Source organism: Pteropus alecto, unplaced genomic scaffold (genome assembly GCF_000325575.1).
Source record: "Pteropus alecto unplaced genomic scaffold, ASM32557v1 scaffold50, whole genome shotgun sequence".
Taxonomy (NCBI): Eukaryota; Metazoa; Chordata; class Mammalia; order Chiroptera; family Pteropodidae; genus Pteropus; species Pteropus alecto.
The window spans coordinates 4,745,977-4,757,254 of record NW_006431918.1 but is presented as its reverse complement, the minus strand read 5'-3'; the positions used below and the strand labels follow the sequence as shown (position 1 = coordinate 4,757,254).

Below are 11,278 nucleotides of genomic sequence, written 5' to 3'. Positions count from 1 at the left end.
AGCGGTTCCGACTCACATTCCTTAAGGGCGCTTTGTTCCATGGAGGGAAATGCTCGGAACCGCTGGTCTCGATCTGATCTTCTTCTTTTTCTCATCGGTTCTTTAAATAAATTGTCGTTGACTAGAGATAAACAGAGTTACATAAAATCATAGGTCTTGGGCCGTGGTATATTTGCCTGACCTTTATCAATACACAAACCCAAAAAGTCTAAGCGGATCCCTGCCAGCATTGCATGCCTATAGGCACATTTCAGAAGCAGGCAACTGTTAGGCCATTCCAGTCTGGTTCCTACTTCTCAGGACTTTGCATCTAATTCCAAAATGCATAGTCCAACATCTGTCCCCAGAAGATATGTCGAAATGAAATGAACAGTTCCTGTTTGAAAATCCTGAGAGTCAAAATGGCGTGATAGTCTTTATCAAGTGCCAACTATATAGAGAGAAGCCCATAGAGTATTGCAGTGCAGAGGTACGCTGTTTGCCAAAGCCCGAATCTCTGCCACCTCATGCTCATGCAGTGACAGGTAATTGAAAGAGCTTGTACTCCAGACTCTTCTATCTCAGACATTCTAACTTAATGATTAAGCTCAACTCAAAGAATTCATCCTGTCTCAGTTTAAGAACTGCCTTAGAACTAAATACCAAGTAGTTGCAGGCTCAGTGGCTGGAGCTGGAAAGGAAGAGGCAGAGAAGAAAAGAATATGTTACTCGGGCCCCCAGGCCAGCTACAGGCTAAAGAACTCTTTAGTCTGCATTAGAAAAAGTGTCTGTGGAAAGAAAGCAAATGGATGTCGGGCCTTGTTCTTGACTTTGTAACTCAGAAACTCTTTTGTGTAAACAATGTTGGCACAGTATCTTAGCCACATGTATAAAACAAGGGACAGGTCCATATCCGTGGCCTTTATTTCAACTTTATAAGCGTTGGCAATCAATATGATAAAAGATTGAAGCTTATTTCTCAACTAAAGCAAAGGCTAATATGTCAAATTAAACAGCAGGATTTTAAAATTCTTCAGTTTCTAAAATGAAAACCACCTGGAAGGAGAAAGTATTCCATCTTGGATCTATACAGTTTAAGGAAAAGATTTTTATATTAAATTGTAACTGGAATAAACTGGCACATCTCTTATTCCTTATAATTGTCAAGCACCCCCTCGGCTTTTCTAGCACTTACACATTATCTGAGGAGAGAGAGCAGTAGGGATGGGTGGGGGCAGTCCGAAGAAGGAAACCATAGTGTGCTGCTGCCATTGCTTCTTGCTTCCACAAGGTGTCACTTTTGAAAACTGATCTCAGATAGCCTGACTCCAGGACACAGGTTCATTGCTGATCCAGACCTTTGCTCCAGACTGCCATGGATCTCCCAAGCAAAACAACCTCACTCCTTGAAGGCTAAGTTCAACCAAGGGTGCCCCCAAATTGCAGCTCTTTGGGTTTGTATGCCCAGCCATTCCTCATATGCTAGTCACTACCCCACTAATCCAGAAACACAGCTTCCCTTGCCCCTAAGCCTCTTTGATTCTCAAAACACAAAGGATGTGATACACCCCATTTACTGGACATAGGGGTTACTTTCCTTCATCTTCCTAGAAAAGGGTCCTTGCTTGGCTCTAGGGGCCCCACACCCAGCCTTGCAGGGAGGGATCCACCTCACTGACTGCAATGTGAGTCACCCCACATCTCCCCTTCTAAGGAAAGCATCTGAAAAAATTCCAGGGGCCCTACCTTGCCCATTGTAAAAGAGGCTACCTATGGAAAACTCAGGAAGGTTTTTGAGACCCTTCTTTGAAAGCGGGGAGGAACAAATTGAATTGCTAGTCAGACAGTCCACTACATCATGAACAGGATATTTTAGTTATCAGTGAAATAATATATATTCATTCACTATCAAAACATGTCATGAGAAAGCAGCTTCAGAATAAAGAGCAAGGAACAATGTTAAACACAGTCTCAGCCCATTTGCCCTTGATTGTGTAATGGAAAGCAGTTTGTTTACTTCATCAGGGGTTATTGTAGGGATGGTACCTGGATGCTGCTCCTGGCCCACAAAATCCTCAGTTTCTGCCATTTCCTGTTATATAAATGACTGCTTTCGTCCACTTAGGAGAACAAGCCTAAAAATACAAACCAAGTACAAGGGGTGGGAGTGGGAACAGCAGAAATTGTAAATACAAAAAACAAACAAAAAAATTTTTTTAATAACATGGAAATCTGCTTATGCTTTATTTCCCCAACTAGACTTCAAGCCCCAAAAGGAAATGATCATTTTAACTTAACTTTGAATCCCTCACAATGCCTAGTATACTATGTGTTGACTTAAAGATGACAAAAATCAATGCTTGTCCATTGGTTTTCAACAATAGTTGTGCCTATAGAACTTTAAACTGATATGACCTGAGATACTTAAGGCAACTCACTCTGAACTGAGAATAACCTCTAGTGACTAAACCATGAAGGTGAAATTATATAGCTTTGCTGCTTTGGGTGACATCAGTGCCCCAGTCAGATAAGCCTTGAACCCTTGTGCCAGTGAAAATTAGTCCCAGCAGGTCTCAGCAAGAATCTGATAAATAGGTGGAACTTTGGATATTCCTAGGATTCCCTGGAATTGCTTTGGGGGCTACATAATGGGGAAAGAGAGATATAGTAACTAGGTTCTCTGGAGCTTCCTCACCATCCCACCCCACTGAAATAGAATAAAAGCTTAGAAGGACAGCCCTACTGGGGGCTATACACAATGATACAGCATGGGGCATCTGCAGAGGAGGGAGCAAGAGAGGCACCTCCAAAAGGAGAAATGTCAGATCCAACCCGTGTTCTGTTCACCAGCAGGCAGGGCTTGGTCATGGAGGCGAACTGAACCTACAGAGGCTCAGAAGAGAGGGCACTGCACAGATCGGGTGGGGATGCACTATCCTGGAGCTTCTTTGTCTCCACACTGAGAAGAGAATGTGAGGAATACAAGTGGGGAGCACTGAAAGTGCCTACGCCCCATATCTGATGTTGCTATTTGGATCACTCAGCCATGTAATTCAAAAGGAAAGAGTCACCAGCTCTTCTGAAATATGCAAAACCTCACCTGACCTCAACCCCCACCAGGCCCACAGGCTGTTAGGAAGACCGTGTTTCATTTACATATTAACCCCTAATGAAAATCAGGACTCATCAGGTGAATTTTAAGTCTACTACAAATCCAAGATTTTTATGTTCTTGCTTAAAATGTTCATCATAGAGCTGGGAGTGAAAGTGCCCTATGAAGTAACTAAAATTCATGAGAGACACACACAACTCCTGGTTTGAAATGCTGAGTTGGAAATGCTAAACCACATCAAAACCCAGGTGAGTCAGGAGGGAAATAAAAAAAGGCAGATGATTTATAACCTGCACAAGAATATGGTAATGTCTTAGACACAGAACCAGAATTACTCCTTGGAAAGAGATTTGTTGTTTTCTGAAGACAGCAGCTCAATGAGCCTTAGTTACCCTAGATGTTAGGATCACATCACAGTGGGCGCAGGAAACAAAACAAAGTATGTGGCCCTATCAGTGGACAGACCCACTGCAGACCTCCAGCACAACCTGTGTTCTGGCCGTCAAATGTCAGGAAGAAATAGGTGAGCTGGATGAAACCCGAAAGAACGAACACTGAGCTTAAGGCCCTTTCGTCTGAGAGGGAAGTGGGTTTAAAGTAGAAGCACATGTGTTCACCAAATTCTGGAATGCAGGCAGTGGTTCTGGCTTCCGTTAGGGTCACAGAAACTTCACTTCATCTAACTTCATTTACCAAATCAATGGGAAACGGAGGCCAGCAAGGGCTGTTGGCATGTAACTATGTGGGGTTGGATTGGGTTTAGCTACATGCAGTTACGACACCAAATCGTGAGCCTCCCACTGTAACAGAATCTCTGGTACCAGCACACGAGTAATCTGTGCCCCTTGACTGAAATTTGGAGAAGGTGGGAATTGTTTGAGTTGTGGTTGTGGGCTTCACATTCCTTTGCCACTGTTCAAAAACCAGCTGGATGGGATCATTTGATTGGCAAACAAAAAAAATGGAAAATGGAAAGAGAGCATTTACAAAAAAGGCTGAAGAAGGACAGGAAGTTAAGTGCCAAGCATTCAAAAAGAGTAACCTATAAACAAACATATCAGTTAATTGGGGGGCGGGGGGTAAGGTATAGACAGTGTATAGTCATTGGGTTGAACTAAATGATGTGATGGAAAGGTCATGAAGCTGGGAATCTGGTGTGGAAGATTCCAGTCTGGCTTTGCCACCAACCGAAGGAGCTATAAGACTTCAGACAAATCATTTCACCGCTTGAGGCCCTTTTTTCCCATCTATAAATGAAAGATCAGACTAGTCCTAAAAGTGTGAATGTTCTCTGATTAAGTAGGGTACTGAAAGGATTAGAGTTCTTGTTTTGAAATGTCACCTTTTGTTGAAACCAAGACCTAACCAATGACGAGGGCTCTTGTGTAATCAAAAATAGCACAACTGAAATCACTGAATTTCAGGTTCATTTGCTTTAAGCGGTAAACAACCCATAGGTGCAAAGTCTTTCTTCAAATGTTGGGATCCACTTTCTTCCCAAAGAGAAGCAGTAATGATGGTGAAATTTTGCAAAAATCTGGTTTCTGTGGAGACGCAATTGGAAACAGTCCAAATCTATTGCTCATCCAGACAAGGTTTTCATTTGTGGTTTATTTCACTTGTATTTCAACTACGTGGTTAGCATTAAGTTTTGCTTTTAGTACTTATTTACATTCATGTGCACTGAGCCTAAGAATAGAGTCTTTTAAATGAGACTCTCTGTATATTTGGCTAGATATGGGAAGGTTGCACAGAACGAGTTTCCTGTTAAATAATTACGACTTTTGACAGTTATGCTTGCTTCTCCCACTCATTCTTCTGTTCGTGTTTTCTTATTGTCTTTTTCTGTAAAATAACATAACAGAGGTGACACATGCAATCGTCATTCCTCTACTCTAACAGCGTCATACAGTGGAATTAAATAAAGGACGCTCTGGAGCCCCTTCTTTTACAGATATGGACACTGAGGCCCAGAGAGAGGAAAGAACTTGTCCAAGGTCACATCGTGACTCCATGTTCAGTGTTCTCTTCATTCCATCAAGCGACTTCTAATAGGTGCTGTTTAAGCAAAGGCTCTGGAGCTCAAGAGTAGGAGAATGGAGGGAATAGTGCCCACAAATACGGAATGAGAGAAGCAACTTGATAAAATTGTACTTAGGGACTCAAACTAAAGCTACTGCCTGAAATCCTTCAGTATCCTCAGAAGTAAAACAAGCCAGTGTGTGTGTGTGTGTGTGTGTGTGTGTGTGTGTGTGTGTGTGTGTGTGTGTGTGTGTGTGTGCGAGAGAGAGAGAGAGAATAGTACACTTTTACTGCATTCATTCTGTGTCTGATGCAGAATTAAATGTGTTAATTAAGAATTACCGGAGTCCTTTTCCCTCCCTTAGCTCTTCCCTTTTAGTCAGAATCTCATCTCAGCCTACTTTGCCTCATATCACTCACTCCTCCCAACATTATTCTTGTTGTTTTTTTTTTTTCATTTCTACCTGCTACGGCCAGCCCAAGGCAGCACTAATAGGAAAAAAAAATCAAAATGCTTAAATTAGCTAAGTTCTTTAAGGGGCATTTTGATCATTAACTTTCATTTATTCCCCACTTTTAATAAATGTGGGATGTGCTTGGTACATAGTAAGCACTGAATAAATATTTGTTGAAAGAATGAAGTTTATCTTTTAAATATGTCTTAGATAATGAGATTAACAATGGCAGAAATTATATTTATTCAACAAATACTTGTCGAGTGTCTACTATGTGCCAGGCACTGTTCTAGGTGCTGGAAATACATCAGGAAACAAAATGGGTTAAGTCGTCTGCACACACAGGGCTTACATTCCAGATAGTGAATAGTGTAATAAAAGTTACTCAGGATTTAGAGTCAGAATGCCTGAATTTTTAGATCTTGATCCAGTACTTCAATGTGACACTGAACAAATCATCTAACCTCTCTTAGCCTCAGTTTATCCACATATAAAATGAGAATGTAAAAATACCTATATCCAGAGCTCATTGTGAGGATTAAAGATGACATTGCATGCAAAGTTGCTCTACGGACACTTAAGCATCTGTACTAACGATGGAATTTTGATGGCATTTAGGGTTGATTTCCTTTCTTTTTAAGGTTTAAGTACCTTTAGTGTTGGCAACATTTCCAACCCTCATATTGGATATCGCACTGCTCTTTCAAACGAGGTATGTCTCAAAGGAGCAATTTAAACACGACTTAGAAGCAAAAGTGAAACAAGGACCTTCAAACCCCCAAAGGCAAAGAGTTATATTTTGAGCGTTAATGCAACGGCTGAAGTGTGCAATATTAGAAACACAGCCACCAGAGGTAGATACAGTAGAGGAGGCATTGGGATGACATGATTTTCTGTCCTTCTCTCCCGGGTGAATAGACAAATAAAATGAGCAGATATTTTCATAACGTACTTTTTCAGAATTTGAATCCTCTCATATTGCTCCCCCAAGCTTGCCAAAGTTAATGAGGCATAAGATGACATGAATACTATCCCAATGACGCCTACAGGTATGTTTTCTTTGGGGAGGAATGATTAGTAACCTACCTAAGATCACACTGTTAAGTAAAAATCCCCGATCCTCCAGATTTCTAATTCATTGGCCTTTATATAGCCTTAAAATAACTTACACAAGAAAGTAGAATTCACTTTCCTTCAAGAAATAATTTATCTTAAGCAAATGAAGAGAGGGAGAAGAAACAAATCCACATAAAAAAAAAAAATCCAAATACTTTATGTAGCTACTCTACCCTCAAGGAGAGGAAGCATAGCCCCCTGTTCCTTAAGTGCGGGCTGTGCAGAGTGACTTCCTTCCAAAGAGGACAGTATGGAAGGGAGGGGGAGGGACAGAGTAAGTTTACAGTGGAGAAACCTGACAAACACTGCCTCAGCCAGGTGATCGAGGTCAACACCAACAGTCATAAATCGTGTTGGTAGTATATATGTGATGCGATGAGAACATCACTTTAGTTCTGTGATCTTTCTCCCCTAACCCCATAACTCTAGTCTAATCACGAAAAACAAAAAACAAATAAAACCCCATAAATCTCAATAGAAGAGAATCCTACAGAATATCTGATCAACTATATCTTACTAATGTAAGAGAGGAAATTGGGTGTGGGTTATATGGGACCTCTCTGTACTATCCTCTCAATTTTTCTATAAATCTAATGTCTATTTTTTAAAATCAGCCATAAGTTACAGCATAAATTACACAAGAGAAATAACTTACCAGACGTCACTTTTTCTGCTTTGGCTCCAGGAGTCCACAGTGGAGATGATGGCAGTTTCTTTGCCTGAGTATAGACATGTAGAACCAGCTGGGGTATACAACCCTTTGTGGCCACGGTCACGAAGTCGTATTTGCACAAGCAGAAGTGAAACCAATTTGTCGTCAGAGGGTTATTTATGGACAATGTCCTCCCGCAGAAATTGATTCAGATTATTTTCCCTTTTCATTCAAACTTAAATTGTATGTGAATTAGGGATCTTATATTCTTTTCTGCCTTATTCCTATAAGTAGGCAGATTTTAGTTATTTTTCCTTTCCAAATAGACTGCAGTATCTTTTCTTTGATGGATCTGACTTACTGAAGCAAATAGGAAAAATGCCCCAGTCCCAAAAGAGACAAAGCACTGGTACCTATGCCCCCAAATACAAGACAACTAGGAGAGATGTATAATAAAAGGTGGTGAAGATAAATTGATTCTTGTTACAAAGTCTTGAAATTCATCCAAAACCAAACAACATTATACTGTTTGATTGTGGAAATGAGTGTCACACAATTTAAAGAACTCTTTCTGGAATTAAAATTTCACATCTATATTTTTTTTTAAAAAAATGTAAAATGCTGTCCAGAAGAGAAGAAAGTAGAACCTACTCCACTTTGCTTTGTCTGGCCACCTAAATGATCACATCAAGTACAGGGAAAAGGCTATTTTTTTTTTTTTGTCTAACCTTCAACTTCAGGTAGTATCTGACCTTCAAAGGTATACTCAGTCATTACAAAGATAACCCTCAGTAACTATAGGTATGTTTTTAGTCCAAAGAGAGGCTCAACAGGCAAAGAGATCAAAAAGAATTGAAGATAAATATTTAGACTGTAGTCTTAAAAATTGCTTTGAACTTTTGACAAGATGGTATGCCTTATCCATGAGAAAACCATAGAAATACAATATAAAGTTCAAAACAAAGAAAATCAATGTGAATACCATCATTAGTGTTTGATTTTTTTTACCTCTGGGCAAAACCACACTTTCTACTTCTATTCCTGTCACATGTGCTTAGCTCTCCCTCTACTGGCTGTGTCTTGCTTCAATAGTTAGCTGAATTCTTAATCAGAGGTACTGCTAAAGTATCTAGTAACTAAATTAATTTTTATCACTTTTAAAGCTGCCAGGGTTCTTTATGATGTTCCTTGATATCTGCTCTGGACACTCAAATGCTAGATCTGTTACAAGTTTGGGGAAACTACCAGAATTTTCATATTCGCTGAAAATACTGAAGCGACTGAAAGAGAACGTCCACAGAGTCGGACCATCTCACCCAACCACCTATCAGAATCTGCACTCACGTGCTCTGCCTTTCAGTCTGTTAATAAATGAACCATCCATATGCCCATCAGAAGCTAATACTTTCCCTTGTGCACCAGATTCCATTCTCTTTCTCCAACTCCAGGACTACACAGCGTATTTTCCCCTTTCCTCTTAATTCACCAAATTTTCACTCTTCACTGGATTATTCCCATAGACATACAAACTTGCTGTTAATTATTCTGAACTAGCATGGGGATATAACAAGAGGGACTCCATTGTAAAACCAAATTCCATTCTTGCTATTAGGTCAGGAATGCAAAGGGAAAAGGCCGAGACACTGATTAACTACCCGTTGCCCACATCCTGAATGTACATAACTAAGAAGGAGAAAAACAATGCAATCAGCAGACCCTGTAACATAACCAGCAGGTTCCATTCCCATGATGTTAATCATTTCAAGAAAAGCCAGAGATTGTAAAACTCCTGTGTAAGTTTGTTTTTATAGGACCTGAAGGAAAACCCTGTCATGAGACGAGATTGAGCAGACATCTGCTGACCGTGAGATGGAGACATTTTTTTTCAGGAATGATCAGTCATGGGACAGCCCACCAGCTTCCCCTCCCCAGCCCTCTCCCTCTCCGAGCAGCCTACAGAAGCCCCTCACACAGTCTTATCAGGGAACCAGCCATTCCTTCCTTCTTGCTGGTTACCTGGTGTGCTAGCTATCTCTCAAAAACGATTTCCTTGCCGAACTTCATAATCAGGTCCAGTGCTCATTTCTATGACATTGGGACCCAAGAACCTGGTATTAGCTGGCTTTGGCAACAATTCCATTTTAACAAACACACACTCCCTTTGACCCCAGTTTCCCTGCCAGTTACCCTATTTCTCTGCAGTTCTTTATGGCAAAACCCGTCCAAAGAGTTGTCTAAACTCCCTGTCTCAAATGCCTCTCCTCTCAATCTATCATAAGCCTATTCCAGTCAAGCCTTCACCTCTACCATTCCATGAAAGTGTTATTAAATTTCCTAGTGATCCTTATTAATTTTCAACCTTCATCTCGCTTGACTCCCAATAGCATTCGACCCAGTGGATCACCTTGCTCCTTAAATCACTTTCTTCACTTAGATTCCAAGTAACCTCACTCTCCTAGTTTTCTTCTCATCTCCCTCAAGGTACCACCTCAGCCTTCTCCTCGATCTGATAACAATAGAACACCCCAAAGCTTAGTCTTTGGTCTCTTCTCTTTCTTTTCCACATCCACCCTATTTCATAGCTTTAAATTTCACCTCTGTGCCTCTAACTCTCAAATGGTATCTCTAGCCCCAACCTTTTTCATGTCTTACAGCTCACGAGGCATCCTGAACACAACATATTCAAATGGAACCCCAAGCCCTGCCCCCCGCCCCCTAATAAAACCCTACTCCACCTACAGTCTTTTCCATTTCAGCTAACAGCAATGACATGGTTCCAGTCCCTCGGTCCAAAACCTTCAGTGTCATCTTCGATGCTGATGTGTGTCTTCTCTCATATCCCACATCTGATCTGTCAGGAAGTCTTATTGAAATCTTCAAAATATATTCAGAATCTAAACACTTCTTAATGCCTCCATTGCCTACTATGCTGATTCAAGTTGTTATCACCTCTGGCCTCATTCAGTGGTTCCCAAACTTTGCTGCACATTAGAATCACCCAAGGATCTTTTAAAAATACTGATGCCTGGCTCCCATCCTTGATATTTTGATTTAATTTGTATGGGATGTGACCTGAGCACTGGGATTTTCCACTATTCTCCAGGTGATCCTAATGTGCATCAAAGTTTCAGAATCATCTGCATTGGTATGATAATAGCCACCTAACTGATCTTCCAGGCGCACACCACCACCACCATCCCCCTCCCGCCCCCGCCAACAGTCTATTAACACAGCAAATAGAGAATTTTATAGATCAGATCATATCTCTGCTAAAAATCCTCCAGTGGCTCTCCATGTCACTTAGAGTAAAAGGCAAAAGCTTTACAAAGGCCTACAAGGTCTTACATGAGCTGCACTGTGCCCCATCCCACCCCACCGGTGCATCAGTTCTCTGACTTCTGTCAAATGAACTCAAAAAGTCTAGAGGCTTTGCTATAAATAAATGATAGAGATTTAGTCAAGAGTCTTAGTTTGCAAACTGAAAACACAGCTAGGCAAAAACCCAAAAGTGTTCCAAAGAGGAAAGAAAAGTTAAAAGTTCTTATAGAAAAAACCACATTCTTGAGAATTAGCAGTCCTGCATCCTTAGCTGTAGGATTGGTCCAGGACAGTTACTGGTCAGATGTCAGGCTGTCAGGATGAGGGATGCCAGGTGGTTTGGAAGATGGGTGCCAGGTGACCTGGTCACATGCAGCGGTCTGCATAACCGATGGCAGGTGGATATATACATGAGTCCTTCATTGGGGTAATCAGATGGCCTAGATACATGAGTTTTTCAGGGGGTAATTAGTGGGTTACCAGACTTAGATCCGGGCATCAATGTAACTGGAAAGTTCCCAGGCTAGTTAAAAACAACAATAGAGTCTTTCCTCATGCTTCAACTTTCATAATGTTAATAATTTTAGCAGCTTGGTTACAGTGACTCCATTTTATACAATCCCT

At 40.9% G+C, this 11,278-nt stretch overlaps 1 protein-coding gene across 6 annotated transcripts in view; it reads right to left on the bottom strand.

Moving 5' to 3' along the window:
* The window catches only part of NUGGC (nuclear GTPase, germinal center associated), a 51,119-nt gene that overhangs the window by 35,136 nt on the left and 4,705 nt on the right, over nucleotides 1–11,278 (bottom strand). For 3 of the 6 annotated variants that reach the window (XM_025042563.1, XM_025042551.1, XM_006906247.3), the window contains exons 4-6: nucleotides 7,340–7,442; nucleotides 2,026–2,114; nucleotides 17–121 (exon numbers count right to left, since the gene is read on the bottom strand). In XM_025042563.1, coding sequence (XP_024898331.1) covers nucleotides 17–121; nucleotides 2,026–2,068 — 148 coding nt within the window. In that variant the 5' untranslated portion in view covers nucleotides 2,069–2,114; nucleotides 7,340–7,442. Of the gene's footprint in view, nucleotides 1–16; nucleotides 122–2,025; nucleotides 2,115–7,339; nucleotides 7,443–10,075; nucleotides 10,188–11,278 lie in introns of all 6 variants that reach the window. The other 3 variants (XM_025042556.1, XM_025042558.1, XM_025042562.1) reach the window with 3 other exon arrangements.